The 25,248-nt window shown below is 46.2% G+C and overlaps 2 protein-coding genes across 5 annotated transcripts in view; one reads left to right on the top strand and one right to left on the bottom strand.

Moving 5' to 3' along the window:
* Auh (AU RNA binding methylglutaconyl-CoA hydratase) overlaps positions 1-25,248 on the top strand; it is a 133,346-nt gene that overhangs the window by 34,612 nt on the left and 73,486 nt on the right. For 3 of the 4 annotated variants that reach the window (XM_050143877.1, XM_050143876.1, XM_050143875.1), the window contains exons 1-3: positions 6,176-6,396; positions 16,343-16,410; positions 16,522-16,609. In XM_050143877.1, coding sequence (XP_049999834.1) covers positions 6,210-6,396; positions 16,343-16,410; positions 16,522-16,609 — 343 coding nt within the window. In that variant the 5' untranslated portion in view covers positions 6,176-6,209. Of the gene's footprint in view, positions 1-6,175; positions 6,397-16,342; positions 16,411-16,521; positions 16,610-25,248 lie in introns of those variants that run through there. The other variant, XM_050143878.1, reaches the window with a different exon arrangement.
* The window catches only part of Sfxn1 (sideroflexin 1), a 1,040,418-nt gene that overhangs the window by 946,673 nt on the left and 68,497 nt on the right, over positions 1-25,248 (bottom strand). The window lies entirely within an intron of this gene.

Genomic DNA, 25,248 nt, shown 5'->3' with positions numbered 1-25,248 from the left:
AGCTCTCCAGCACTCCCGCGCTCTCTATCTCCCTTTCAAGCCCTCTGTTCCTGCCTCTGTCATGGTCAGGTCCAGTCGGCTGTCCACAGTCAGTGTGCTTCTTTCTCCATCTTCTCTGAACCCCTGCAGGTGCCTCTGGATGCTCTCTCTCATACACGTGTCTGCAATAGGAACCTCCCCTTAACCACCATGGCATGGCCATGGCAAACGGTTATATAATTATCTCATGTATTTTTTTTTTTTTGACACAGAGTTTCAAGCGGCACTTGTTGATCTTCTTGCCTCCACCGCCTCAGTACTCAGAAGACAGGTGTGCACCACCACACTTAGTTATGTGGTATTGGAGATGGAGTCCAGGGCTTGCTTCTCCAGTGCTCTCTGAACACCTAATTGAACTAAGATACTCCCAGCCTTTGCACACTCTTACAACCTTGCGAGGTGAGCTCTTTCGTATCTCAACATCACCAAATAATGTTTTAAGAGGACGCAGCAAGTCACACTGAGCTTTTCCTATAAAAAAAATGATTTCATGCCAGGTGTGGCATCATACTCCATTAATCCCAGCACCTGGGAGGCAGAGGCAGGAGGATCTCTGTGAGTTCAAGGCCAGCCTGATCTAAAAAGAGAGTTCTAGGACCATGCCAGAGCTGTTACACAGAGAAACCCTGTCTCAAAAAAAAAAAAAAAAATGAAAACCCAAACCAAAACAAAACTTAAATATCATGGATGCTTTTCCCACTACAAAACTCTATTCAGCTTGAGCACATTTTTTATTTTATTTTATTTTGAGATAGGGTCTTACCAAGTAGCCCTGGCTAACCTGTAACTCCCCAAGCTCATCAATCTGGACTCAGACTCATAGAGATCTCCCTCTGCCTCCAGAGCACTGAGATTAAAGACATGCACCACCTCTCCTGGCTGCATGAGTGCTTTTAACCACAGGTTTGTGTTCAGGTAGTGTTAGTGCAATAAAAATAACAAGAACTAAGGTGTTTGAGGACATCCTTAGAGAGTGGAAAAGTCAGCTTGTAACAGACAGGAGGCCTGACTTCAGGCAGATGCCCCCTCCCCTGCAGGACCATGGCTTCATCCTGATCTTGCTGCAACTCAGCCAGGCCCAGCAGTCCTGCATGGTGAGGTTTTTATTGCTGTGATGTTCGTGAACAGACACTTTGTTTAGAGAGACCACCATGGGCCGGACACACCAGCATTTCAAAACCTTGAAGTATATTCTATCTGCTGTTTTGAGGCACAGGTTTCTGGAAAGTCACAAAGAACACACACAGAGAGAGAGAGAGAGAGAGAGAGAGAGAGAGAGAGAGAGAGAGAGAGAGAGAGAGAGAGAGAGAGAGAGAGGAGAGAGAACAGCTGTCATCTGTTGCTCTATTATGAACCTTCTGAAAGCAGCAGCTTAGCTATTTGAGATGGCGTCTCAAGCAGCCTAGGGTGAACTCAAACTGACCCGTGAAGCTCAGGTTAGCCCTGTGTAGCCCAGGCTGACCTGAACTACAGTGGTCTTCCTGCTGAGTTTGCTGGGTGCTGGGATCACAAGTGTGCCATGCTTGGTAAGCAGGATCTACTCTGCCTGGACAGGAAGCATTGCAGGACCTGCATCTCCACGATGAGGACACTTGCCCAGCATGGTGAAGATGGAACATGCATAAGCAGATGTCCTAGGGAAAAGATAAGCAGTAGCAGGGACGTGGGGGATCATGAAGGAACTTTGCCTGGATTTGCCCCGGGCTCTGAAGCTTATTAATGATGTGACTGTTGACAAAATGCTTCTTATGGTGACATGTGAGCATGTGAGACAGGGTGTGTGTGAGCCCCAGATGGTTCAGGCTGCTGGTCCTGTCATTACCTGAAGCACTGCTATAGATCAGGGTTAGTCAGGGCACAGGGATAGGTCAGCAGAGATGGCTGCAGGGAACCCAGGGAGTCAGTCCTCTGTTGTGAGACCTCTGTTGGTGTACACCTTGGCAGGCTGAGAACGATGGAGCTGGAGTTCTAGGTCAGCCTGGGCTGTGAACAAATAAAATAATTTCTCATACTGAGCCATGACTCTCCCAAGTGCATGGAATGAAATCCTCTGCCTTCCTGTGTGAATATGAAGTAATCAAGGCTGGGAGGCTCATATGGGTGGAATCTGGCTGTAATATTGTTTGTTAATAAACTTGGGGGTTACAACTAGTGGCCCAAGTTAGGTCTAGCCACCTGTCCTCAACAAGCCAATTAAAAGAGTCAAATAAGAGTAGAAAGCAGGGATCTGGGCAGTGATAGCACATACCTTTAATCCCAACACTTGGGAGGCAGAGACAGGTGGTTCTCTGTGAGTCCAAGGCTAGCCTGGTCTACAGAGAGAAAGTTCTAGAACAGCCAGGGCTACACAAGGAAACTCTGTCTCAACAAACAAACAAACAAAAAACCCAAAAAACAAAACAGAAGAAGAGTGGAAAGTGGGCAAAGGAGCCCTGTTCAGTGTGACCACACTGGGAGGAGGAGCTAGGAGCAAGGAGATCCTGGGAAGCCTCTAACACAGTCTAGAGGCCCAGGCTATGAATAGCTAAGTAGTCCTGAGAAGGTGTGGTACCGCTCACATTATTTGGGCTCCAGTCTCATCATGCAAAGTGGCCTAATGAGTTGTAGGGACTGTGTGAAATCTCTTTCTAGGATTCAAGTTTCCTCCCTGGCTGGCACCTTCTCGTTCTCCCAACAGGAGACTCCTAGGGGGAAATTCCCATTTCTTTGGGGCCCACTGTTTCAATAATCTCAAAGTCAGATCGAAAGGCATGAATGTCTTTTTAGAACATCCTCACCTCTGCCAGGCCTGCTACACCAGGACTGCTACCTTCTAAGCAGAGGAAGGGACACCAGGGACAGGAGCATGCAGTGGAGGAGTCATGCGGGGACACGGTGAGAAGGTGACCATCTGCTATCCAAGAAGAAAGGCCTCAGAAGAAACTGACCCTGCCAACACGTTGACCTTGGATTACAACCTCCATGTCTATGAGGAAATAAAATCTGTTGTTTAAGCCACCTGGTTTATGGCAGCTAGAGCTGGTTGGACACCCTGTCCTGCCCCCTTTACACCCCAGGACAAAGGAGTTAGAGGACAGAATATCATTCCCCCAGCTAGACACAAGGAACCATGGATTCCAGGGCTACCACAGGACAGAGATCAAACCATACATTTCTGGTTCTCTAGCAACAGAGAAGGGACTCTGTCTATTTAGGAGAAGCAGGAGGGTGTGCTTGCAGACTTATTAAAGTAAGAGGATAAAGAGCAATAGGGCTGGTTTCTAGACAGTGTTGTGGCCGGTTCCCACTCTTCATCTGTTTGATAAATGGGGGAGAGGACCATACTGTCATCGAAGTGACCAGGTTCTCCTTGCCTTTCCGTGAACCCCATCTCAATAGACACACCAGAAGCTGAGAATATCCTCCTTCAAAACTTGCTTAATACTTCTCTGGTGCTAAATACACCAGCTTAGAGACAGGGTGCCCTGCCCACTCTTGCTTAGGTTGTCAGGATCCCAGGCTGAGTGGGGAGGTGTGGGGGTGGGGTGGGGTGGGGTGGGATATGCTGCCGCCAGCCTTTGAAAAGACCCAAATTCAAAGTCACTTCTTTGTGCATGTGAATGTCCAGGCGTGTGGAGGCCAGAGGACCTGAGGTGTTGCACCCTAACCCATCCACGAGAGGAAGCTTCTGGGCCTTACCTGGCATTCCACTTCACCTGACGGGTCATTTGCGTCCTTCCAAGTGTTCTTTGTAATAACCTGTAAAGACGCAATTGCTTTCCTCAGTTCAGGGAGTGAGTCTGACATACGGGAGACCTGGGATCTCCAGTCGGGGGCCAACCTGGGCAGTGTAGGGTGACCCCATGTAAAAAGCCAACTGACCAAATAAACAAACGGGGGGGGGGTGTTCCTAGTGCAGTGGCGTCTTGAAATTTTATGTTGACTCTGCATCTGTTTTAAAGATCAATTTAATCTTTTTATCCCTGAGACAGGGTCCAGTCACCCTTGATACAGCCAATTTCCAGTTCTGTCCTCCCCGCCCCCAGTTCCTAATCTGATCCATTCAGACGTCTATCTTACCTTCATATGGGTCCGTGACTTTCTCACCCTATACGGATTGCCAGGTGTGCAGAGATGAACCCTCTGACCACAGCAGGACTCAAACAGGGGCTTGCTCAGCCCACCAATTGGAGCTACCATGTGGCTGGCTCTCATCCTTAATCCCCCCCCCCCCCCCCCCCCCCCCCCCCCCCCCCCCCCCCCCCCCCCCCCCCCCCCCCCCCCCCCCCCCCCCCCCCACTTTCCCTCCCACTGTTTGGCCTCCCTTTCACCCCCACACCTCCCGTCTGCCTAGAGACTTCAAAACCAAATTGGAGAAACCATAAACCAGAACACTAGCAATCTCAGCACTTAGCGAAAGGAACATTGCTCTTGGAAAAAGGATATAAGCTGCTTTTAAGAACAACTTCCCAAGTGGCACTTGACAGAACTCACGGTAGAGGCTGTCCCAAGGTCATTGTTTCATTATTGTAGCACCGGCTACTTGCTACTTGCAATTCTCCTGGCTCTTTTCCTTCTGGATACAAGCCCAGCAGGTGGAACATTGAGGGTGCCAAACATAATGTATTATATCAGAATTTCTATGGCCAGCATGTAATCTCCTGGTCTGGGAGGACTGGAAGTATTCTGAAGAGACATTCTATCACTCCCTCTAACTTTACACTGGGAAATAAGGTTCCCCAGGGAATTGGAATCCCCCGCCTCCCACCCCCACGCCGGGTATTTCTCACAGACAATGCTGGGTCAGTGATGGAAGGGACCACACATTAACCTGAACTGCCTGGCTCTGCATGACTTCATCTCTCTGCTTAAACTGAAGAAGGACTTGAAGCATCATTGAATCTGTTTGTCTCTCTTTCCAGTATGGACATATTTGAATCAATCTCCCATTTCTGCTTTTCATATTTTGATTGGCTTACCGAGGACACGTGGTGGAGCCTGGTTTGTTAGGATTCTGAGGCGCACAGCACCAACCCTTAAACTCAGCAACAGTGGTACAATTTGAAGACTAGACACTCTTCCTAAATAGGCTTTCCCTGGGTGGAGAGTTGACAAAAGCCAGGTAGCAGGAAATTATCAAATGAGGCACTCTAATAAATATCTTTACAGAACTGACCTGAGGTTTCGGGAGGAGCCCTAGCCTCGGAACTGTTCCTGGGCCTGAGCATTGGCTGAGCTTTCCTTGGGGTGGGCTTTTGTTGGGACACTGGCCTCCAGGAAGTCCCACAGGTGGGCAATTGGGCCTGGTTCCCTACTTGCTGCTTTCCCCTTCACTGGCTAGGTTTACCAGGCACATGTAATGACAAGCCGAGGTCCCTGTCCCACCAAACCTAAGGGAATGGAGCAATTTTGTTTACCATTCTGCTCCCTTAACACAATGACCTTGTGATGGGAAGTATGGAGCCTGAGGTCCTGGCAGAGCTGATCAACTAGATTCAGCCTGTCTTGAACAGGCCAATTAGAGGTTAGTTCAATGTGTCCACATTGGGAAGAGTACCAAAGGGGTCCTATGATGTCCTTGTCCCCAGTCCATCTTCGAGGTTCTGATACGAGGTTTAGGTGTAAATGGAGGAGTATGTCTAGCTAGGTAGTCCTGGTCAAGATGAGGTCCCATCCATCACTGACCCATCGCCGTCTCCTGAATGATGGTCTGACACAGACCCGTGACTCCTCTGCCTGGAGAGAAGTTCCTCCTCTGACTGACCTCAAGGCTCCAAACTGCCCGTCCCCACCTGGGATTTCGGGAGGAAATTCCTTTTCCTTGTGGATTTTTAACACTTGGACATCCAAAGGGAGGGGTGGTACAAGGGTGTATATCTTTCCTTCCCTACGGAAGTCACAACCCTAGACTATGGCCCAAAGAGGGCAGGGAGGCAAATCCCTCTAGTACTTCGGAATGTGTCCCCTTAGCTTTTCCATAGCTTTAAAGATGCCTCTTCTCTGTGGTGTCAAGAGACTAATGTCTCACTGGCCCCACAGACTTGTCTCTCGTAACCACCAGGGCAAAGAGGGCCTGGGCGGGGCCAGGCGGCAAGGGGCGGGGCCAGGGCGCCAGACGGCCGTCCTGCGCGTGCGCGTCTCCGAACGGGGGGGCGGGGCCTGGCCGCGGGCGCCCGCTGTAAACAGACAACATGGCGGCCGCGGCTCCGGGCGCTCTGGGCGCCCTGAGAGCGGGTCGCGTCCGCCTGGTGGCCGCGTGCTGTGCGCGGCTGGGCCCCGTGGCCTGGGCCGGGGATCCCGCCCCGAGGAGGGGCTACAGTTCTGAGGTGAAGACTGAGGACGAGCTGCGCGTGCGGCACCTGGAGGAGGAGAACCGAGGTGAGCTGCAGGCGAGGCCGCGGAGGTCGGCCCGGCTGCCTCTGCGGCCGGAGGGTACGGTAGCCCTCTGCGTTCAGCGAGCAAGGTGCTGCTGCTCGCCTCTCGGGTCTCTCCAACCAAGGTCAAGGCCGGGGATTCAGTACTGGGCCAGGGTTGCTTCTTGCTGTGTAATAGCTCCCTGCCACCTTCGGCCTCAGTGCGAGAGTTGTAGGAGCTGCAGCGGGGATGCCTTTTATTATCCGAGAGAACCCTAAATTAGAGAGAGTTATCTTTTTCTTTTGCACATTTTATCTCGGAGAGTTAGTTTTGGGGGGACTGTTGCATTCCACTTAGAGAATTTTGGGCACTTTTATTTATTTCCCTTCCTGAGCTCCCTAGAGCAAATAAAAGGTATTCATCTTGTCCTTGGGCTCCCTGTTCTGGGAGACAGAGTGTGGGGAGCGATGCAAAGGTAGGATGCAGAGGAATATTGGGGAAGTTCCTTTTAGTTGCAGTGTTAGCCTCACTACAGGGGTGGAGAAGGTGGGATAGGGTATTGCCCACGATAGAAGAGAGGACTACTCATTGCATCGCGAGTCTATTTACAGAGTGCTGGAATCTGTTAAGTAGAAATAGAAATAAGTTAGTCAGGATGGCTGTCTTTTAAGAAGCCCTCCTGTCTTTTGAAGGTCAGATGATGCTTGCTTCCAGGCTTGTGGAGAACCCTGCAGTGTCTGCAGGGTTTATCTCTCACTGTGTAGCCTGGGATCACAGGGTTGAGCCACCCAGCCCACTCCAAGGCATTCTATAGGCAATGGAAACTGACGGTTCTGAAGCGGGTTCCCCTGCTCTCCAACCATCGGATGCATCAAGCAGAATGATGAGATGATACGGTCTCTGTGCCTGATGGTAGCCTGTGCGAGGTGCTCAGAAATATGGGGAGTCATTTTGCTTCTTGTTCATTCAAGTCGTGTGAGACAATGGAATGGTTGAAATGATGGAGATATGTATTTGGGAAACTGCCAAAGACAAGTCTGGTATGGAGTAGCAGGAAGCCCCCAGCTGACAGTTTAGACAGGCCTAGAATCATTAAAGCCATGAATGTCAGTCTTTGGAGTAAGCTTAGGGGTGCTGGTGTTTCAGTTAAGTTGTATGCCCCAGTGGTGTGTTACTTATGAAGGGATCTGGAATACGGCTAACTATATGTACCAAATTGAGTGCATGTTCAATGCAAATCCACACAGAACATCTGGGAAGCCTTTAAGTTGGGATGCGATTGGATTGCAGGAGAAGATACAGCACATGGAAGATGATTTGGTAAACAGCAATACTTTCAGTTTATCTTTAATGTAAATATCTGTAGTTAGGACTCACTGGCCCTAAGACTGACCCAGCATTCCTTGAGGATTGGCAGAAATGACAGTGCAGGCTTTGCTTTGTTTTTACCGCTGAGCCAACTGTAAGGGAGTGCAAAGGAAAACGTGAGGGCTGGGGTACTGCCGGATGGAGTCTCTGAAAGGTTGGTGAGGGATACCGAGGCAGATTGTTGGTGTTTTAGTTACTAGAGTTTTTGCTATGAACAGACAGACAGCAAACAGCATGGCAGGGACTCAGGAGAGTTTAGGCCCTGGCACCAGAGACACAGTTGAGGGGGTTCTGAAGAATGGAATCAGGGAGGATGAGGCAGGAGTGGTGATCTTTCACAGATCTTTGAGGACGGTTGTAATTTCACAGCAGAATCTTGTACCCAGCCTAGGTGATACCCAGGCTAGATGATTCCCAGGCTAGGTAGGGGAAAGGGTGGGGCTCAGACTGTGAATCTCTTTGATATAAACACTTCTGCAGGTGAGAAATCCTTGAGTTCTCCATAGGGTGCCTGGTGGTGTCTAGGAGAGGGGAGGCGCTGCTGCAGGTGCTGTGGCCCGAATGGACTCCATCAGCACACTCTCAAGATCTCCCAGTGGGTTTGTCAGAGTGATGAGTCCAGAATTTGGGCTCTCAGGCCTCTGGGACCAGAGAAGCACCCAGCTGTGTAAGGTTTAGGCCAGCGGCAGAGGTCTGCACGTGCAGAACGCTGCGGGCTTGCAGCTGTTGTCAGAGCTGTGTTTGTAGTTTGCAATGGGGGGGGGGGTCCTCTCAGAGAGCCAGGTCTCCCTGGTGGTTATTTCTTCTTACCTATTTGGTCATCCTACAGTTTCAGAGTAGCCTAGAGGTCTTGTCTTGGCTTGCAGAGGCCCCTTTTAGTCCAGTCCCCCATCCCGTCCCCACCATCTTCAGTCACCCTCCTTCCCGCTCACTCTTCATGTTGGTGTGCTGGGGAGCTTCTGCTTGCAGGCCTTCTTCCTTGGGCCTAGTCAGCTCACACCCTGCAGCTGCTCCTGACCTGCTATTCTGCAGCCCTTTCTGCTCGGGCTTCCGCACATACTTTCGGGAATGGCTTCTCCCTGCCCCTAGGAACTTTCTTTTCTGTAGAGTAGTAAGCTTGGGCTATACTGTGGCCCATTTTAAAGATGTCTTTGTAAAACTGTTGGGACAGTTTCTGGCAGATAACAAATGAACAAGAGAGCAGAGAAGTCATTCTTGATGCACCTTCTTCATCCTTCACTCTAGATGCATGTGGTGAGAGAGTTCTCTGAGCCCTTTCATGGCCTTTATTTATGCCAACTTTATCCATGGTAGGCTCGTACATGGCAGAAGTCTGCTAGCATATCTTTCTTCATGTTCTAAAAGATATATCTGCAGCACGAATTCTAGTTGGTCTTAATAAATAAAACTCAGAGTCAGATATTAGAGGGTGAAAGCTGAAGGATCAGAGAAGCAGAGCAGCCAGCACTAGAGAGTTCTTTCCTCTACCAACACTCAGATCAACAAATCCTCAGACTGGGTGCTGACTCTACGAAACCTCAGACTGATTGTTCTCTTTATGAAACCCCAGATGGCATCCGTCTCTATGAATCCTCAGACTGCCTCCGAGCTCCTATTTCCTTCCTCCCACCTTTCCTCTCTCTACCCAGCCATATCACTCCTGTCTCCACCTCCCTAGTGCTGGGATTAAAGGCATGTCATCACCTTTGTGTGAGCTCTATTTCTCTTTCAGACAGATTCAATCTCATCTAGCACAGGGTGGCCTTGAACTCACAGAGATCCCTCTGTCTCTGTCTTCTGAGTGCCAGGATTAAAGGTATGTGCCACCACTGCCTGGTTCTCTATAGGTTAGCTCTGCACTCTGATCTTTAGGCAACTTTTGTTAGATTACAAACAGAATATCAGTACATATATTTCCATATATTTTATGAATATGTGAATTATCTCAATAATAAAGTTAAAAGAAGTTTGAATTATTGAGGTATGATTGATGGGCTATAATGTTCAGTCAACATTTTATTTGTCCTAATACTTTCTGTGTTTCCCATAGATGGCATGTCGTGGCTTTGCTGTGCTCTCTCAACACAATCCAAATTTAGAACATTTTTACTTTTGTTTTTTAAAAAGATTTATGTATATATGTGTGTGCATATATGTGCATGGGATCACAGTGCTCTCTGAAGCCAAAAGAGGCCTTTGGATCCCCAGGCTCTGGAGTAAACAGTAGCTTCAAACTGCCTGATGCAGATGCCGGGAATCAAGCTCAGGGCTGCGACAGGAGCAAGTGCTCTTGACCACCAAACCATCTCTTCAGCTTCAATTTAGATCACTTTTGAAAAATCAAATCAATAAACCCTCTAGACTTCAACAGGACCATCCACTTGCTCTCTCTCTCAGAACCTCTCCCCCCACCCCCCAATTTTTTTTTTTCTCCATGGGTTTGTCTGCACAGACTGGCTCCATTTCTGCTTCTTGTCATGAAGGGATTGTTTTACTACTTTCATTTTCCAGCTCCTCATGGCTGATGTGTAGGAATCCTCTGAAGTTCTTTCCAGAGACGTTATACTGTGTGCTACTTTTATTTGTCCTAATACTCTGTGTTTCCCATAGATGGCATGTTGCTTCATTTCTTTCTCCTGCTACTTTACACTTCTGGGTTCCCTCCTCCCGCTGCTCTGGGCCGCGGAGGACAGCATTCTGACTTCGCTGCCTGAGTCCAGTTCAGTTGAGGAAGCGTCTTCCATTCATAAAGTGAATTTTTATCCTGTTGAATTTTGTCAAGTACTTTTTTCTGGAATAATCTTGGCTTTTCTTGCCGTGGTGATGGATCACTTTAAATGCTTTTCAATAATGACCCACACCTCTACCCTTAAGTAAATCCCATGTGGTTGTGGTTAAGTATGCTTGTATTTTATTTGTATCTATGTTTAGGAGATATACTAGTCTTTAGTTTTCTGTTTCTGTAATCTTTATCTGGTTTGATGCTAACTAACCTTGTGGACTGAGGTAGAACACGGTTCTTTTGTTTCTGTTTTTTACAGAGCCTTTTGAGAATTGTTCAAGTTTCTTTGATAGAGGCTTATTAAATTACTCATCTTTAAAAACTATTGTTTTGGGGACTAGGGGGTTGACTCAGGTGTTTAATGTGCTTACTATTCACATGTGAAGACTGGAGTTTGGATTTATAGAGTCCATCCAGACACCGAGCAGGCTTGGTGGCCAGGTGGGCTTTGTGCTGTTGGTATTGTGATCCCAGTGTGAAGACAGAAAGTGGAAATCATAGAACTGGACTAGACAGAGTGCCTGGCTCTGGGTTCAGTTGAAAGACTGCCTCCAAGTAGAGGACACCTGATGCCAGTCAGCCCAGGGTGCACAGGCACGCACACACTGCTCTTGTTGCATTGAACTTTCTGTGCTGTTTTTTTTTCCCACTGTTGTTAATTCTGTCATTGATTCTGCTAGTTTTCACCTTTCCTTTCCTTTGCAATTACTTTGCTGTCCTAGTTCCATTTTCTTTTCTTTCGTTTTTAAAATTTTATTTAATTAAAAAAATATGTGCATTAGTGTTTTGTCTGTGTGAGGGTGTTGAGTCCCCTGAAACTTTAGTTACAGACAGCTGTGAGCGGCAGAATCGAACCTGGGTCCCCTCCTGAAGAGCGGCCAGTGCTCTCAGCCACTGAGCCATCTCATCTCTCCAACCCCCACTTTCTTGTCTTTTAACATAGCTTTGCAGAATAGTCCACACTGGCCTAGAATTGTGATCTTGCCTCAGCCTCCTGAGTGCTGGGATTACAGGAGTACACTATGTGGGTTAAAGTGTTTCACCCCCAGTGTGGTCTCTCTTACCGATGTTTCCTTGAGCTTGAGAAGAGCATAAACTCCACTGTGACTGGGTAAAGCTTCTGCATTCTGTGAGTGGCTTTTGCAGTCAGTGAGCAGAGCTGCAGCGGGGCTGTCTGCTGGTGGAGGAGAGTTACAGTCTGCAGTTGTGTGGGGCGTGGGGCGTGGTTTATCTCCCCAAAGTTGGTTCTTCTACAGCTGCAAGCGCATGAAGGATGATGCTGTCTTAGAGGAGCAGGACCCTTGAATTAGAGCATGCCCCTTTCTTTTGGAAGTCTATTCCTTGCTCCGAAATCAGCTCTCTGAAACTGATATACCTGCTCCAGCTTTCTTAGATTAGTACCAGCATGATTTACCTTAAAATCAGCAGCATGTGTCTTTAGAGCCAGACGCCAAGTCTTGCTTATTATTCACTCTGACAGTTTTGTTTGCTGAATTCATGCAGGGCAAGCATTCTCCCAGCTGAGCTATTTCTCCAAACCCTGATGATCTCTTTAGGTCTTTCAAGCCTAAGGTTACTGTTGAATGATTGTGCTTTCTGTGGTCTTCTTCACTAGTTTCTTCACCCTGATGGTCTTGTGTATTTAGGTGTGTGTGTGTCTTTTTTTTTTTTTTTTTGCCTCAAATAAAACACAAACGAATTAACTCTAACAGTACATAAAAAGAGCTATTTACACAACCACATGGGGTTTACTCTGGGGGATGCAGGTGTGGGTCATTATTGAAAAGCATTTCAAGTGATTCAGTGCACCAGCAAGCTAAGCAAGAAAAACTGCAATTATCCCAACACACTCAGACAAAACATTTGACAATTCATACTGTAGAAACTGAAGGATGCTTCTGCTACCTATGAAGGACAAAACCTGGGCAACCCGAGCATCAGATTGAAAGAATGGGGGAGGGGGGAAATCGTCAGTCCTTGAGATGCACCCGTTTGGTCTTCTGCATTTAGGTGTGTGTGTGCGTCCTTTGCTTTTCCCGTGAGTGCTTAGCCAGACTTGCATGTTTACCTCTGCCCCACTGACTTACACTGGTGTGTTCAAAGGAAATCCCCAGGAGGCAGGCCCTCTGCCCACCCTGATACTGTTGTCCTGTGTGACAGCTTGACTCTTTCCTTCTTAACCCAGCCTTAGTGCTGCTCACACAGGAGGCAGGCCCTCTGCCCACTCTGACTAGTGTTGCCTGTGTGATGGCTTGGCTCCTTCCTCCTCAGCCCTGTTCATTTTTTAGTATTTTCTTGGTTTTTGATGCAGTGTTACTTTTCAGGTGGATTTAGCACCGTTCTGTTCAGAATCAGTGTTGTGTTATAGATGTGAAGGAACTGTTTACAACTCTGGCTTACTGTGTGAGGACATGTTTAATTTGTTTAATTCTATTTTTCTGGCGTTCAGAGTTGTAGGGAGTGTCTGCCAGTAGGATCTGCCCAGGTCTTGCTAAGAGTGTCACTTGGTCATCCTTCCAGCCTCTCCTTTCTGGCTGTTTCTAAAAATGTGGTGTCTTCCCCCAAACAGCTTTCAGAGCACCTCCTCTCCATTCCCTTACTAGGTTATTTTTTATGGCTGTGTTGATTCAGTCTTTTAAAGGATGCTTTTTATGGTAGTAGTGTTTTTCATGTGTTTGGGTTTTGATTTTAATTGTTTTTCTCTTAATGGTTTGTTAAGTTCTTTCTAAGTTGCCTGTTATAAAAGTTGATACAGGGCTGGAGAGATAGATGGCTCAGAGATAAAGAGCCCTTGCTGCTCTTGCAAGGAACAGGTTCTATTCCCAGCACCCACATGGTGGCTCACAACCTTCCATAGCTCCAGTTTCAGGGGACCTGATGTCCTTTGTATAGCATCCATGACACCAGGCGCACATGTGCACAAGCATACATGCAGGCAAAACACCCACACACCTAAAGTAAATCAAGACAAATTTCAAATAGTTGCCTTTCTCGTGCACATCTCACGGTGTTGTTCAGAAGCACAGGACCTTGTGTGGTGGACATTGGGTTGTGACTCCCTTTGGAGCATTTTCTGGGCTGTTGATTTATTGTGGGTGTCAAACAGGTACTGTCAGTATTTTTCAGTGGTTGATAAATATATATATTTTTTAGTAATAATGATTAAGTTTAAGTTGGAAATTTTTTTAAGTAAAAATATACATCTTCATGGTGAAAGAAAAAGCATTATCAAAGGGTGCCACATTTTCAGGCCCTTTCTTCAAAATATCTTTAAACCTGTCTTGAGTTCTCGCTGTGCCTCACAGCCTTTCTGGTTATGTTTTCTACATTATTTTTGTTCTTATTTTGAGTCAAAATGGATCATCAAGCCCCCTTTTGTTTTACAACAAAAGAAGTTCAACCCTGTCTTTAAAAAAAATATCAATGTAGGGGACTGAGGCATAGCTCAACAGAGTGTTCTCCTGGCATGCAGGAACCCTGGGTTCAGTTCCCATTAATGCATAAGCAAGGAGTGGTGATGTATCTGTTACCCCCTCTACTACATAGTGAGTTCAAGGCCAGCCTGAGCTACGTGAGATCCAAGTTTAGTTATGGAGAGCCGTGTAGTTAGCTAATTCTGTCACCATGAGCTTCATGGTATATGGTAAACCTGAAGAAAACAGGCTGCCTTCAGTTTGCTGATGGTGTAGTTTACTGATGTTGTAGTTGTTTACTGATAGTGTAGTTTATTTACTGATGGTGTCATTGTTTACTGATGGTGTAGTTGTTTACTGATGGTGTAGTTTATTTACTGATGGTGTAGTTTAGTTGACCATGTTGGAGCACTAGTTTGTTGTAGAAGGCCGCTTATTTATTTCCTGGCTGCCCAGACTCTGAAATAACCACACAGAAACTATATTATTTAAAACACTGATTGGCCTATTAGCTCTAACTTCTTATTGACTAGCTTTTACATCTTAATTTCACCTATTTTCATTATTTTATATTTTACCATGAGGATCGTGGCCTACCTGCAAGGTTCCAACATGTCTGTGTTTTCCCCACCTAACTAAGCTCTACCTTGCTATAGGGCAAGCCAGATTCTTTATTCATTAATGGCAATCACAGCATACAGAGGTGAATCCCACATCAGTGGAGGAAGCTGTTCACTTCATGGAGGATGGTGAGTAGAGGGAGGGAGGAGAGATAAGAAGGGACCAGGGCAAGATACAGTTCCCAAAGACACCACACTTAGTGATCCATTTCCTCCAGCCAGGCCCACCTCCTGCCTTTTGCTCTTTCCTAAAACACCATCACATTAAGACTCCATCAAGGGATTATTCATTCTTTCATTAGGTTGCAGCTGGTAGGGGTCGTAGTCACCCCTCGAGGTGTGCTTTACTAGTTCAAGGCGTGTCTCAGTCCAATCAAGCCTTCTCCCCAAAGATTTCCACTTTCCTTCCTGCGCATCCAGCTTCTGGCTGGTCTCAGCAGTGTCTTGGAGGAGCCACCTCTTGGCTTTCTTTTGCTCCAGGCCATGTCGGTCTGGTCAGAGTCACTGAGCACCATTCATGTTGATGTGTATTTAGTGGGACAGCTGAGTACTATAATGTGTACTCAGTACATCTGGCTTGATCACTTATCTTCGCATGGAAACTGAAGTTGGAATGTATATAGTGCAGTCATTTAGGTGTGGAGCTAGATAACTACCTACTTGCTAATGGCACATACTTAACCTCTCCTAGATGATGGGGCGGAATGGTGGCTACCTGTTGGGTTGCCGCGGGATTAGTGAGCTAGTATTCCAATGCTGTAGGCCCTGGACTGTAGCTCTCAGTCAGCGCAGGGGTAGCCTCTGAACCCTCTCACGACCTCAGTCCCCTGCGAGCTTTTTCCCTCCCTGAGGGTGTTTGGATGTATGTAGTTTGCTGTGGTTTAAGTCAGGAATGGATAAGGCCCATGCTGAGAGCTGGAGAAGGCTTTTCTGACCCACAGTGAAAGTTTGTGCTTAGAGAAGATCGAGTGCAGGTTGTACAGAACTTCAGGTCTGCAGTTCCGGCCGTTGAATTCAGACGTGTTGTAGTAAATGAAGGATTTTGCACAAGTGGTGAATTCTGTGCATGGAACTGGGTTCGGAAAGTTAGTCTGACAGCTGCAGCTGGGCTGGAGAGCCTGGGTTCAGATGAAAGTGTGATAAAACCAGGAGTGAGCAGGGGGAGCTTGGGTTTTAGAGGAGAGATAAAATAAACTCTATTTTATTTGGGCTGAGTCCGAATTGCTTGTAGGTCTGAATGGAAGTGTTGCTGGGTTAAGGGTGCAGGGCAGAGGTTAGGAGGAAGCCTGGCATAGAAGTACTGAGACTGTTAAGCAGCAAGGAGCAGTGAGCTGCCAGCGACTGGAGCAGCCGCAGAAAACAGGTCAGAGGCCTGCATGCAGCAAGGCTGTGACTTGTGTATGCCACTTACTGGACGGTGATGAATGAAGCTGTGATTGCCATTTTCTACTGTGTGGCCTCCCGTGAAATTGCAGATTCCTATCGTGCCGCTTTCAAAGAGAAGAGTTGAAGGGCCCAGCCTATGACGCTGAAAATCTCCCCTTAAAGTAAACTGAGAATAGTCAGCACCGATTGATTTGGCATGTTTTTAGCTGCCATTTTAAGAAAAAAAAGACTTGCTTTGAGAAGGAAGCTGTAGCTGTAGAAATAAAGGCCCAGCTTTGCAAGAAACCTTGGTTAAGATGACAGATTGGTCGGGTGCCAGGTTAGTCAGCTTTACGCTGCAGGCTGTTCTCTGAGTGCCTCACTAACCTTAGTGTGTGTTCTTTTCTTCCCTCCTTAACTAGGGATTGTGGTGCTTGGAATAAACAGACCTTATGGGAAAAATTCACTCAGTAAAAATCTTCTCAAAATGGTGAGTGTGAGATTAAGCTGTTTGTTTCTAATACTAAGATACACTGTTGACATGATTTTGAAAGTGATTTTTTTTCCCTTTTTCTTCTTTTTCTTCCCTACTTTGGTTTAGTTTTCAAAAGCTGTGGATGCATTAAAATCAGATAAGAAAGTTCGGACCATTATAATCAGGAGTGAAGTCCCCGGGATATTCTGTGCTGGTAGGTAAAATAATCTTTTGTTGTTGTTGTTGTAGGATTTATTTTCTTTATGTACATGTGTGGATCCATATACCATGTGTGGGCACTTGTGGAGGCTAGGAGAGAAAGCTGGATCCCTTGGGACTGGAGCTACAGGCCAGAGCTAAACTCCCTTGAAAGAGCAGTCTGAGAACTGAAATACTGAGCCATCTTTCCAGCCTCCTGGAAGGCAGTGTTACTGTTAGACTGTGGGCTGGTCACATACTTGCTCTGCAGTGGTCCAATCTCCCTTAAGATGTTCTGTGGTTTGAACTATTACCAAAGATTCCACTTTGTCTCCTTTTTACAGTTTCATAAGAAAAGAATATTCTTAGTCTGTTAACATGGGAAAGACACTTTTGCAACATGTGGATTGTTTTAGAAGTTGAAAAAAAAATGCTTGGAGCCATTAAGATAATTATTTGTGGCAAATGAGCAATCCTTGTGAAACTTTAGTGGGAGAAACCAGGTCTCAGGTCACAGCGTTCTGCTTTGTGCATCTGATTGCTCAGAAACACTCGAATGGCAACATCTGCCTCATCGAGGATTCTTAGGTGCAGGCCTGAGCTCCGAAGGTTGGTGTGTACAGTGTCTCTCATCTCCGTGAGTGTGCCCATAGGTCACGGTGTTTGCACGCTAGTGGCACAGTTGTACTTTCTGTTAGGGCCATGTTTCCCCAGAATTAAAGGTTGTTGTCTTGCAGTTTACTTTGTTAGAACTTCTGTGCCGTGGTACGGAATGAGTGTTTCCCCTAGTAAACAACCTAGGCAGTCGTGACCCATAAGCTGGTGATAGAACTAATGTTTTCAGTGAAATGTGAGCGGGGTAATTCCCCTAATCATTCAAGGGAACCACCTCTAGTGTTTCATTCACTGCATAAGTTTTTATTTAGTAAGAATTAACTGCTGTGCCTGCCTGGGCCAGCTCCGAGAATGTGGGATGATTTACCGTTCTTTTGGAGACCTAGTGACTGTGGCTCATACCCTTCAGGGCGTTCGTCTTTACAAGCCTGGCTTCACCCCAAACTGCTGTGGAATTTTATGGGATTTGGGTACATCCAGTGCAGATGAGTTATATTCTGGCTTTAGTAAGGTTTTACTGCTTCCTTAAAATGGAGCATACCTAAAAAGATAACATTTCACTGTGTAATCCAGGAAGGTGGTTACTGCCCTTCGTGTGGGAATGGTCTTCTCAGACTTCTGTTCTGTCTGCCTGGGAAGGCAGCTGTAATGGCTGGTTCTGGGGTCTTTCCTCATGATTTCTCTCCTCTCCCAGAATTCTAGTCTCTGTGGATGCTGACTGTTCTCATAGACAACTGCGTAGTGTTTACATGTAGGCCCCTCCCATCTTTCCATGTACTTTAATGATCTGTGGATCACTCGCAACGCCTGCTAACAGTGTAATAGCTGTGAAAATAGTGGCAACATGCCAGTCATTTAGGGATTGTATACAATAAATTCAGGGGACATTTTCCTCACAAATATTTCTGTCTTCTTGCTTAGTTAAATTGAGGCTATGGAATTGATAGATACAGGCGACTTTTAGTGTGCAGGCCACGTCTGTTTCCCAGGAACTTAGATCAAGGGCATTAGGATTCTTAATCTGTGACTTTCAGGGCTCTCAGGGATTGGCTGTGAGGACTGCGGGGCCTGTGGGGCAGCTGGTTGGGAGTGTGGAGTGCTCTAGGGTTAAGATTCAGTGTCATGAATTCTAGACCAGAGATGGTGGCATTCCAAAGGCAGAGCACTTCGGGTGAGTGTGCCAGCCACTGGTACTGTCTACTGGTCCTGACAGGCCCCCTGATAGTCCACGATGGTTACTGTAGCCATCCTTGGCTTCCTCTTGTCCTGCATCTCTGTGAGTGATGCTGTCTGGATGAGATTTTGGTGTTTTGGTACAGTCTGCTGTTTTCCATTGCAGGCTATGCAAATACAGAACCATGCGCTCTTTGTCATGTTGAGTCAGCCTGATTACTTTATCCGAAGTTAATCTGGTATCTGTTTTATATATGTTAAACTTTTTGCACAGTCGGGGTATTTGTTCATATTTTAATTCATAAGTGGTTTTTATTTAGTTTTGGCTTTCTTCCTTCTGTATTCTGTTAGATACTCTGTATTTGTACTATAGACAATGTTGGGGCAGTTTGTTTATTGTTCTAATCCACAGCTTTTCTCCAGAGAGTGTCCTTTTCATAAATGCATTTGAGATAGTCCAGAAGCTCTGTTGTGTTTGTTTATGTGAAATGAAATTCAAGGTCACAAAAGGAACCTATTTAGCCAATATAATTGTAAAGTCTTAATTTTGTTAGTTATCCAACATGTACCTTGTATCCCACTGAAGCCTTCGTTATCTATTCTGGAGTACTAGAAGCAACAGAACCCGGGAGCTCTGGCCCACCTGCATGCCCCTTGAAAGCTTTGCATGGCCCCACCTGGGGGGGCATCTACCTATGCTCCCCATCTATCCATGCTCTGTGGTGCCTCGTTCGTTTCTGAAGACTTAGGGCTTCAGGTTTCTGGAGCACAGCAAACTGCCTTTGAAATCCTGTTCTGTAGTTTCAGGACAATTTGAAATGGGCCTCAGCATGTATCTGCCCCAGCTCACCCCTCGGACTGCATTCGTTGACAATGTGTTTTTAGGAGCTGTTGGCTTGTGTCTCAGACCATGCTCCTGTATACTGACAGTATTTCTAGCTGTAGACATTTGTTTATTTTTCCTTCCTTTTCTGAAATGTGGTGAAAACTAGTAGTTTACATGTATTGTGCAAAGGATTCCTACATAGTATTAGTGCTTGGACTGGGTGCTCCTGACTTCCCATTTAAATCTCTTCTGTAGAATTGAAGCTGTATTTTACTTGCATTTCAAATCAAAATTTCAAAAGCAGATTCTAGTTAAAAAAATAGGAAAAAGTGTACAAAATCTTGCTGCCCCACCGTGCATTCCATTCCTCCAATAGACATTCTGCCATCTTTAATTCTTCTGTTGTATTACTTTACTAACTCACACAAATGTCCACTGTATCAGCGTGCCAATTAGGATATTAAGCAGGTGCTTGGGGTGAAGCTGTGTCAGATGTGCGATGCTAGCAGAGAGGGCATGCAGATGTGCCCAGTGTTACTCCAGCTGTGTGGACTGTTTACGAGGCTGACCTTGGATGGGGAAAATACTTTATCTTGAAACTTACTGAAAATACAGTTTCATTTCATGGTAGTAAGCATACCTTTGAAGTAAGTTACCCTAAATAAAATACAGAGTGTATTAGTGTATTTCTCTGTTTTGACAACTGAAATTGTGATGGTAACTGAGTTCCTGAATTATTGCTAAAACTGTTGAATTGAAGGAAAAGAAAAAGTAGGGACTGAAACAAGGCTTCAGGGAAAGCCAGATTAGCTGTGAGGTGAAGGGCTGGGCCGAGAGGGCTGCTTGGTGAGTTCTGTGACACCCTGTGCTGCCCCGTGGAACTCAGGACTTACTCCTCCCGTGCTCGCTCGGGGTGTGGAACCCCAGCACCTTGACTTCTAGCCTGAGACCTCAAGGAAACAAAAACACCCATCCCTAAGTTCTCTGGAGTCAGCGTGCTTACCGTCTCCGTGGCTCAGTGTGTGCTTCCTTGTAGCTAGGCATGCTCATGAACATCACAGGGAGATGGGTGTGCGCGCATGTGCGTGCATGTGTATGATCTGCCCAGCGTGGCCCTGTCTCCTGTGCTTTATAGGAATTGTGTATTTGATTTTAAAGTTCATCTCCTTCCTTCCATCCATGCTCTAAATTATTTCTAGATGTTTAAGATCTGTTCAGTTTTTAATAATATCACCTTAGATGAAATTATGGAAAATTTCTTTAGCCAACATAGAAGCTTCCAGAAGCTGGTCCCTGTGGTCAGCTGTTTGTCTTTGTGCCTCTGTTGTAACACCAAGTAGTAAATACCCAGAGCTGTTTTTACCGTAATGTTTAAAATGAGAACTCAGTCAGCTTCACCTTTGCCCCTTGCAGTTTCTCAACAGAAGATAGTTCTTGGTAGCGAGTCCTCTGTGCAGGAGTCTAAATTGAGTGTTTCACTGAATGATACCCGGTGTGGGTATTTTCCCCCAAAAGTCAAGGTCGTTTTGCTTCTGCTTTTGAATTCTAGTAAATTGTGTTATGACTCCTCACTAAAGCTGTCAGCATGCGTTGTTAAATGCTGTGTGTTCAGATGTCATGACGGGAATAGCATGTGGGAGTCTCTGACTAATGAAGAAATCTATTTAAACGTTGCTTCAGGCTTAGGCTGTTGCATGGTGTGTCACATAGTCAGGTCTGGAGGAGTCAAGGGGCAGAGGGTTATTTTTGCTGTTTTTTGTTGCATGCAATTTTTTAGACAAGACATTGTTAAATATTTCAGTGAGGCTATATATTACTTGTAATGACACCACTTTTCAGTGTATCATTGATGTTTTAACATGTTTAGGCCATGAGGATACTCGTGGTGTACTAAGTGTGTTTATCTACATAGCTCCATCTTCCTTACAGTGACCCCCTTAAAAGGCTACTTTGTCTCCTCAGACAAAGGTGTTTGGAACATTGCAGGGGAGATTGTAGGTCATTTGTGTCTGGCGTGTTTGCCTGTGTGTGTTTCAGTGATAGAGATTTTCCCAGTGAGCATTGCTTCCTGAGCTGCTGGTTTTCTGCTCAGCACATAATAGTTGCCTGAGACTTTCACTTTTTAGTTCTCTGTGGACCACATTTGCATCACTAATGAAACAACTGAGATGGTGAGTGGTGAAAGAGGAAAGGCTCATTCTGGCTCAGAGTGTTGGAGGTTTCAGTTCCATGCTTGGGGAGCCTTGGTTGGGCCTGAGGCGCCTCAGTGCATCATGGCTGGGATGACATGGAACATCTTGGAGGGTCATTCACATTTAAACTACGGTGGTTTCTGGGACGTTCACAGACAAGTCTTTGTCGGTGTCTGCTTTTATTCTGTTGGGTAAGTACTCAGGAGTGGAGTTACCAGTTCTTATGTAACTGCCAACCGTGTACAAGGTTCTGAGTTAGATGGTTAGATGCTAGGACACAAATAAAACAGGATCCCCAAACTGAAAGGCTCGTGTGTGTGTGTGTGTGTGTGTGTGTGTGTGTGTGTGTGTTTGTGTGTGTAAGAGACAGAGTGTGTCTGAGGGCACACTCAGTACACCATGAATGTCCTGCCCTGGGTCCTGTTCTGCACTCTGCCCTCTATGTTGCATTATAATCTTAGTCTGCATATTTCTAGTGAGTCTGAGCCTCTTGTCTTCTGCCTGTTTGTCACAGGTTTGGTTTTTGGTACAGTGCCAATTCAGATATTTTCTGTTTGCCCCTCCCTTCTCCATCACCACTTCCTCCTCTTTCTCATTCATCATCTCCTTCTGCCTTGCCCCTCCCTACCTTCTTTTCTTCTCTTCCTCATTCATCTTTATAGGTGCAGGCTCCCTGTGTAGTTCAGGCTAGCCTTAAACTCATGATTCTCCTGCCTCAGCTTCCCTAGTGTTAGGATTGTAGGCATGTGCCACCATCATTGGCTTTCATATTATTTATTATATAATGCCTTCTTACTGAGTTAAGTTCCTTTTTTATATTTGAAACAACTGTCTGTTTTTATCTAGTGTGCTTTGCTAGTATTTTCCCCACTCCGTGGCTTGCCTTTTCTTTTTCTTCACAGTTTGTTTCTGGCTGAAGGCTTACATCTAGCATGGTTTTCTCATTTGGACCTTTCTGGTGGCTGCTCCAAAGTTATAGCCCCTCCCTCCTGATTCCTAGTGCTCTTCCTCTGGACCTAGGGTGATTCTGAGTTAGGTTTGTGTGCATATAGTGAAGTAGGGGTTGAAGTGTTAGGGTACAGTAAAATTGTAGGTGGTTTCGCTTTGGTTCTCAGCATCGAGCTCCTTGAGACCATGAATACTGTGGAATGATGAAAGTGCCTGTGTTTGGTAAGAGGTGGCCTTGGCAGGGCCTCTAAATGGATTTAGAGGATTTAATTGGTATCCTTGCCTTCATCTCCTAGCAAGTGGATAGGGGCCAGAGGCTGAGTTTAGGGCACCTATGAAAGAGGCCTATCTCAAGAGACTCCTCCCCAGGGGCTCATCCATGTTGTGAATGCCCAGCAGTGATGCAGTGATGTTCTAACATCCCCCCCCCCCCCCCCCCCCCCCCCCCCCCCGGCTTATGTTGGTCTGTTTTTGAGTCCTTTGAGTTTTTTTCAGTTACTGAGTTTGGGCAGGGCTTTGAGGGAAACCCCACATTTACCTGCTGGTTGGTCAGAGTGTGACTTGTCCTTAAGCTTTGTCCTGTGATTGGTATTTGAAGGAAGACAGTCTTGGTAGACGCTGGCATGTACTAACTTTGGGAGCTTGTGGCAGAGTTTGAGATGTCTGTTGGCTTGGCCAGGAACTGGAGAATCAGTGTGGATTCCTCTGAGATGGCCAGTATAGACTGTCCAGTTGATAGGGTTTGGAGCCACCTAGGGCACTAGCCGTCCTGGCAAGCCTGTGCCTGTGAGGGATTAGCTTGCTTTGGTTAATAAGGAGGGCTCCTGAGGTCCTCCGTGGTCTCTGCTTCCAGCTGACCCAAGCTGCCCCCAGTACTGCCCTGCTGTTAGACTAAGCCAGATAAACCTTTCTTCCTTAGCTTGCTCTGTTGAGGGCTTTTTATCACAGCGTCAGGAGAAGAAGCCAAGATGCCCCTTCTGCATCTGGAGTGAGAATTTAGTCTGACTCACAGAAACCAGAGTGCCACTTACCAAGGAAAGTCAAGCTGCTCAGAGCAGGGCAGGTGGGAGTGAGGCTAGGTGTAGAGCCACAGCGTCTTTGGGCCTGTCACTCTCTGAGAATACCAGGTGTGCTTACCAGCAAGTCCTGGCTTCCTGCTGTTAGTGGGGATCTTGTTCCATGGGTGATAGAGTGCTTACTTCCACTCTGTCATTCCTGCCCATCCTGTGGAGGGGGTGGGGCTCTTACCTTCTAATCACCTCTGTGGTTTCCTGGTGACTAGTCCAGTGCTAAAGCTGTGTCCTGACCCAGGAGAGTCACGAGGTCATCACGCCCACCAGCCCGGTTGGTTAAGACTGTTTGGGGCTCTGTACCAGAAACCTGGAATCAGAAGCAGACACAGCTTTTATCATCCCATAGGCTGTTATTTATCTTTATTTGACTTATTTATTTCATATGCATGTCCAGTTCTTTTAGCAGCCTTTTGTTGAAATGACATTTCCTCCACATTGAATTATTGAGAGGCTTTACTATAAACTTATGTCAGATGCTGTGTAGGCGAGTCATATCCACATTCTCCTTGCTACCCCATTAATGAACATGGGTTTGTCCAGCAATATACTGTCTCAGTTACTGTGTTAGGTTTATTTTCTGTTGCCATTACAAAACACCCGAGAGTGTCTCATTTGTAAGGAAAAGGAGTTTATTTAGTTTTGAAAGCTGAAAGTCAAAGTTTGGCAGCAGCATCGGTGTGATCTCTTGGTGAAGGTTCCCTTGCTGAATTACTTCCTGGTGGATGATATTGTAGTGGCCCAAGCATATATGAGTGACGGGAAATCAGAGAGCTCGTAGAAACCACCAAGCTTGCTGTTTATACCACCTACTGTCTTGGAAACTAACTGGTTCCATGAGAGCTATGTTTGTCCTTTGGAGCTAGCTTTCCTGTGTCCTCAGTGGCCTGTACCTGCTAGGCTCCTCTCACAGATGCCCACACCTCCAAGCACCACACTCCATGGGGACTCCAGAGTCCTGGGAGGGGTCAGAACTCCAAACCATAGCAACTGTTTGCTTGAATTTATTTTCATGCATTTTTGTGTTTGATGCTACTGTAGGTAGTGTTTCTTTTCAATTTCACTTCTAATCTTTTATTCCTAGCCCATGGCTGTCCACACACTGGTTGCATTGATATCCATGTGAAACTCAGATTTTAGATTTAGGATCCTTTAGTTGAGAAAGCTTGTTTGTTCCTTGTAGATGATCATGGTGTATCTTTGAGTGAGCTGTGTTTTGCAGCATTTTTGCCTCTTGCCCTTACTTCTCAGACTGAATTTTGGAGCAGGGTGAGTCAACATGGTAAGGCCTGCCCTGGTCCTGTACTTGGCTTCTGTGGAAGGCATTGATTGGGTCAGCACAAGCGGCTTGCAGCTGACGATGTCAAAAAGATTTTTCTTGACCTTGTGAGCATGAACCGAGTTTTGCCAAACTCTTTAAGACAGTTGTGTTTTTGTTTATTCTGCTTGTTAACGTTACATTAGTGATTGATCCCTGGAAGGAGCCTCTTGGTCATAGTGTTTTCTTTTTGCATTTGAGTCTGATTTGCTAAGCGGTGAGAAAGTCTGCAGTTAGCTTCATCAGGACAGCCACTCCCTGAATGTCAGGCTCATGCTGGCCTCATAAGAACGCTGATTTCTGCCTTTCTGGAAATGGGTGGATATCATCTTTAGTACTTCTTAGATGGTTGGTAAATTTACCAAGGAAGCCACCTGGTCTCAGGTATCTGAGGTTTTAACTGTGAATTTAATGTCATTAGGAGACAACGTGCTGTTTCAGCTACCTGTTTCTTTTGGGAGAACTTCTTTGGTTTGTGATTTTTTTTTTAAAGGACATTGTTTTGTCAAAGTT

The sequence above is a fragment of the Alexandromys fortis genome, unplaced genomic scaffold (assembly GCF_014885135.2).
Source record: "Alexandromys fortis isolate MF-2015 unplaced genomic scaffold, M_Fortis_MF-2015_v1.1 scaffold_1, whole genome shotgun sequence".
NCBI lineage: Eukaryota > Metazoa > Chordata > Mammalia > Rodentia > Cricetidae > Alexandromys > Alexandromys fortis.
Note: the sequence above shows the minus strand (reverse complement) of the source record. Positions and strands in the feature narration are given on the sequence as shown.